Source organism: Condylostylus longicornis, unplaced genomic scaffold (assembly GCF_029603195.1).
Source record: "Condylostylus longicornis isolate FDR11 unplaced genomic scaffold, ASM2960319v2 ptg000048l, whole genome shotgun sequence".
NCBI lineage: Eukaryota > Metazoa > Arthropoda > Insecta > Diptera > Dolichopodidae > Condylostylus > Condylostylus longicornis.
This window is the reverse complement of record NW_026578017.1, coordinates 17,208,643-17,215,005: the sequence shown is the minus strand read 5'-3', so window position 1 is coordinate 17,215,005 and position 6,363 is coordinate 17,208,643. Positions and strand designations below refer to the sequence as shown.

The window sequence follows — 6,363 nt, the reverse complement described above, 5'->3', positions numbered from 1 at the left end:
ATACTAATTTAAACATATTCAAGCATCACCAGAAAGAAAAATAAAAACAATTCAATTTTAAAATAAAATTTTCATGACATCACTTTAGATTACCATAAGCACCCGGAAATAATACGATAACAGGTGAGGTAAATGCTTCAAATATAAGCATATGATTTTAGAATAAATAAAAGCGGTCGTTGATATTTCTAAAAAAGTTCATTTACATTTTCTAAATTAAGTACCAACTGGGACCTTATTTTATCCACCTTTGTAACAAAATTTTGTATAATATCGTAAATATACATAAGAGTAGTATCAGAGGCATTATTAGAAAATGTTTACGTAAATACTTTAAAATTTAAAATCAATAGTTTAGTTAAAATGTTAATTTATAATCGATAGCCTTTTCAGGTTGAATAATCAAAGTGTAACTGTAAACGGAGAAGAGAAACGGAGATTTAACAAAGGAACAGGTAATCATAATTGAAAACACAAAGGTGTCATCTACAATTTTTACAAAAATGGGTTTATTGCATAAATAGAAGCTTTACATGTTTACCTTTTATATGCGAAACCCGTTTTTCAAAAAACGACTCTGTTTAAGAGATAGCTTTAAAAGGTGTTATGTCACACTTTTGAATTATTTCGCTTCGAAAGAAGGTTAACTTACACGCAACTTCAGAAACTGTAGCTGAAACCTTCATTCACTCGTGTTTTCAATTATGTATGAAATTGTGAGAAAGAGCCATTTGCTGTGAATACAATGAAAATTGTCGAAGATTGGTTTTATACAGAAATTTTGAAATGATAATATGAAATTAAAGAATAAGAGTCCCTTCGACAAAGGAAATGTGCTTTTAATTATTTTGTTCATTTTAATTAGTTTGGGGCATGTTTTCCTTTTAATAACAGTTATTACAAATAATAAAATTATTTTTTGACTTCACTAAAATTAATGATTCTTTCTATTTTTTATTTCTTTTTAGAATTGAATGGTGATCCTTTAAAACAAATTGTAACACATTTTTACTATTTTCAATCAAAAAGGTCAATAATTTAACAGTAAATTTTGATAGGACCATTGAAAAGGAAATACCTAAAATCAGTAATAATATTGATGGTTGTGTGGTGAATAAATATTTTATTATTATTTTGACAACGGTAACAAAAAAGGATTAAAATAAAATAAAATAAAAAAAAACTGGCTTCCGTTCGGTGCTAATATACATTTTGATAAATTGACAGCTATTAAAAATGAATGAAACATTTCAGAATAATATTAATGGTAATATAACAGAAAATCCTTTAGCAATATATGAAGCTGCTTGCTATGAAAAATGGAGTAATACACCCCCATTATACTCAAATGGTAAGTTAAATTTAAAGCAAGAAAACTATATTAAAGCATTTTCATCATACCCTAAAATCATAATAAGCAATATAGCATTAGATGAAGTTTGAGTACTCAGAAAATTGAGTCTTAATAATTCTTAATTTAATATAACTGTTGTATGAAGAACTGTGTTTTTCAAACATCAATAACGTAAATCAAGTAAAAACTTGATGACTACTTTGTTTACAGTAAGGAGCTTATTATAGTCTGTGATTGAGTTTTACAAATATCGGCATAGAGAATTTTTAGAGAAATGTCGTTGTTTGATTGATTTATTTGTGCACCGCTTCATTTCAATTTTATGAAATTTTGAAGTATATCCGATCCAATATCCGACAGTATATAAATTAAAATTCCTGTACAATTGAGCTTGAGTGTAAAATTAAGACTTGTCAATCCATTTATGATTTGTAAAACTCTATATGTATACAATAATGTGTTTCATATAATATGAATATACTGTATGTATTTACTTTGTTCTGTCAATATCCTAATTGCCTTCATTTAGGATGAGAATAAAGTAATAATTTTTAATTGAATTTCAATTAAATCAGAATATTAATTCTAATTATTTAAAAGAATTTTACTTTAATTTTTTCTTTTAATTTACAGTCACATATATACTTAATTCATGCGGTCAGTATAATAAAATCTATATTTTACTTTGAAAAACTTTAACAATTACACAGTATGCCTAATTGAAAAAAAAAACAAAAATTTTCCCAAAAAGAGGAACAATTTTTTATTAATTACAACTGACTGTATAACAAGATCATAATTATATAATTAATAAAACAGAAAAATGACTAACCATAAAAATTTCTAAAAAAAAAAAAATCAACTATAATTTATCATACTTAAAATCTATTCAAAATTGAGGTTCGCCTTATGGTAATTTATAATAATAATTGTTTCTCATTACAATATCTAACAAAACAATATACCTATTTCATGTCATATCCTTTGAATTATTAATAAAATTGTCAGACGATTATCTGTCATACAAATCCAAAAAAAAAAAAAACAACAACAACAATAACAGGAAAGGAAATGTAACTTTTCTCTTTCAACAAAATTTACTAAAAATTTTCACTACATAATCAATAAACTCGAAAAAAAAAATATTCTAAATGACGAACGAGTTATGAAAACCCTTTTCTATAAGTTCCTTTTTTTTACATATATACAAACACAATAGCATATATGCATAATGTAATAATATAAAAAAGTATTATCCTTAATTGAGTTATTATCCTTTTTATTTAGAATAAAAAAAAATAAAAGAGGAAAATACTTTTTATCACTATTACAAATCATTTTTTATTTAGGAAAAAAGGAACCCCAAATATTCTTTTTAAGTTGAGGTTTGAGATTAAAAACAAAAAATATCAAAATTTGGTATAGTGTCATAATATAACAGTAAATTGTTTCAATTTATATTTTCTTCCGCCATACTAGGAAAACAAACACAATTTGACATTTTTCTGATTTGTTTTAAAATTGTTGAAAGGTTTTCCTCTGTCTACAATTTTTTAAAAAGAAAAAATTTACAATTTAATTTTTTAAAAAAATTTTTAGTTGTACCAAATCTGCATTGTATTAGAAATGAGTATAGGAATAGAGCTATGAATTCTAAAAATAATCGAACGAATATTATTTCAAAATGATAATTTTCGCATCCAAGTGAGTTTACAATCGGTGAATTTGATAATCTACTGGATTTTCTCTGAAAAATCTCCTAATCGAGTTTTGTGCATAATATTTTCACAAAAATCGGAAAAATTTTGACAAGTATCATATATGCGCCTCATGATACTTTAATTAATTCCATTTATTGTGAGTAAGTGTATTAATTAGTTTTGGCACAAAAAAAACGAGAAAAATTTGTGAGTGATATCATTTATGAATTTTTTTTTGGAATATGTTTAATATCATTTGTAAGACTTCATAATGAAGTCTTAATCAAATGAAAAATTTTATACTACTTTATATCCTTGTATAATGGTGGTCGAGAAAATCCTTCAACATTCCCGGCATTATTGGAGTGAATCCATAAACAAATACCATAAAAAATTTGTAATTTGTCGTTCTCAAACAGAATTTGATAGGGAATAACGTTTTGGTACATTTTATTTGTGAGATACCCTGATTTCTTTTAACTTAATTATCTCACCAATTGAAAAAAGAAAATTAAAACTATTTTGCATTTAAAATTTTGTGGCCGCAAAATTTAAAAATAAGTATAAAACTAAAAATATCAATTCACAGAGCCCATGTTATGTTCTTTTAAATTTCATCTGAAGTTCAAAAATTTTAAGGATCAAGTTAAAGATAAACTTGTAATTACAGCTTTGATTTATTTTGAAAAAATTTTTAAAATTTTTTAAAATGTACAAAATGAAAGACGGCAATCATACAAGCGCTAAATTTTTTTTTATATTAAAATTTATATTTAAAAGTTTTTTCAGTTATAATCCTTTTTTAGCTCACCATTTTTATTTACTAATAATTTTATTCACACATCTACATCTACATACATAAAAAATATTTTCAAAAATATTAATATTTAATTTTATTGTTGTTTTTTGTTTTCTTTACATAATCAGAGACCGTTTATTGTCCTCGCACATGGGATAGTTGGTTATGTTGGCCAGATACATTGGCTGGGCAAACAGCTTATGAAAAATGCCCTGGATTTATAACAGGATTTGATCCAACTAGTAAGTATTGATTTTTGATTTTGTTATTTTTTTTTTGTTCATTTTTTCCATTATAATTTCATTTATTTGGTTTTTTTTTTCATTTTACCCACATTGTCCTTTTTCATTCTTATGACATTTTCTTTCTCTTATTTGTTTTTTTTTGTTTTTTGCTCTGTACTTTTCTGAATGAATATATTGGGGATATATAAAAATGAATAAATGTATATAAAATAAATGTAAGTTTTTTTTTTATCTTTCTTATGTAAATTATAGCAGAAGTTCAAGGTTTTTTTTGGCCTTTTTTTCATATATCGTATACAGGATGTGGTATGATATTCGTTTTGTGCTTTTCAAAATTCATAACAGTTTTAAATTATAAAGGATAGAATAGCATTTATAAACATGTGTGTCAGATGTCTTTCATGCATATAAGGCGCAAATTTGTTTAATAACAAAAAAGTATTATGGACATTTATAAATATTATAAGAGAAAAATTTTAAATATTTTTTGTGTGCTTTTACCCAAATTTACATGTTAGCATTTTTAACTTGAATATACTTAATTAAAGTTTTTGATTAATTCGGCATTTTATTTATATAATGAGATTTTCAAATTTATTAAATGAATACAATGAAAATTAAAAACTGAAAAAATTTGATTTTCTCAGAAAAATTTATAATTTTTGTAGCCTCAACGCACATAATCAAATGAAAATGTGAAAAAAATCAATTGACTTAGATTAATATATAAGTGAATACTTATAGGAGCATGAAATAAGCAATGTGTGTCAAGTCACATAATATCAGCGAAAATAGTTAAATATCAAAAATTAATTGAATTGGATTTTATTTTTAAATTTGCTTTTATTACCAGAATTTTTTGTGTATAATGTATGCATGCATTCTGCTGACAATGTTATTGATGGTTATTTCCATTTTTTCTTAAATTTATTGACCATCCTACTATGATGACATATAACATCATCATACCGAATTCGTTTTTACTTAAAGGAATATAATTTTGAATATAAAAAGTACAAGCAAGTTTTGTATTGACTTAGAACGAATTGCCACTAAGTGTAAAGCTCCAACAGTCATTGATAGTGCAACGAACTCTACTAATTTATTCCAAGTAAATTGGTGCAATGATTGTGTATAGTTGCTTCATTAAAATTATTTAACCATTACACAAACCTATTAAATACACTCTGCTTTATATTCTATATAGAAAATGTACTCTCTGATATTTTTTTGTTTTTTGGAAATTTTCTTGTTTTACCATAATATTAATTTTTAAATGCATTACGAAAATTGTCATTGTACAACTCTAATTTCTTTTAATTTTCATTATAAAATATTATAGTTACACATGTGAATAATTTGTGATATTATCAGATTTTACAATTGCCCGAAGATTGTTAGCTAGTCATTTCATGAATTTTCATTTTTATTTAAAGAAATAAAAATCACAAGTCATCCATAAGGAAGCTAAACAAAAAAAAATGCATTTTCATTTAATATTGTGTTTGCGTTTTATTTTCTTACATCAAATTTTTTTTTCCGCTTTTAGTTTTATTCTTAAGTACATTCAATTGCTGCTCTTATTATAATTATTACAGGTTTCCTGACGTGACTTGGCTTCCATTTGGAGTAGATATTGTACAAACAACGAGAATTTTTATGATTAAAGTAAATTTTCTCAATCATTTCTTTTATTATTCAATCCTACATTAAAATGTATGAGAGTCTCCATTATGTCTACACAAATAGAATTTAAAATTTTTACTATACTAAAATTCACTATATTATTTTATTACCATATTATGTTATATATCTACACTTATACATATATGTTACTTATATTTAATATTTACACATTTACATATGTATGTAAATATTATAAAAAATATCCTTAAAGGACAATCAAAAATATAAAAAAAAAATTTTATTTTGAAAATGTGAAAAATTTTTAATAAAGTCAAAATTAATGAAGAAAATTAGATACTAGAAGAAAATTCAAAAGAGTACAGAAATTAATCTTACAATGGATAGGACAGTAAAGCATACGATAATTGCAATTTAAATAACGCTTCTACAAATAAACTATGCTTATGCCTTGGCCTTAGCCTTTATTTAATATTTATTTTATAACAGTGCGTACTATTGAGGTCGATCTTGTACAAGTACAATTTAAACTAAATTTATTTATAATATTTTTAATCTCTATTTAAAATAGAAAAAATTAAATGTCTAGGTTAAGTGAATAAATTTTAAAAAGTTTTAATT

General features: G+C 24.1%; 1 protein-coding gene across 4 annotated transcripts in view; it reads left to right on the top strand.

Moving 5' to 3' along the window:
• Nucleotides 1-974: 974 nt before the first annotated feature.
• The window catches only part of LOC129611068 (calcitonin gene-related peptide type 1 receptor), a 58,289-nt gene continuing 52,900 nt past the window's right edge, over nucleotides 975-6,363 (top strand). For all 4 annotated transcript variants that reach the window (XM_055523998.1, XM_055523997.1, XM_055523996.1 and 1 more), the window contains exons 1-2: nucleotides 975-1,351; nucleotides 3,982-4,095. In XM_055523998.1, coding sequence (XP_055379973.1) covers nucleotides 1,237-1,351; nucleotides 3,982-4,095 — 229 coding nt within the window. In that variant the 5' untranslated portion in view covers nucleotides 975-1,236. The remainder of the gene's footprint in view (nucleotides 1,352-3,981; nucleotides 4,096-6,363) is intronic.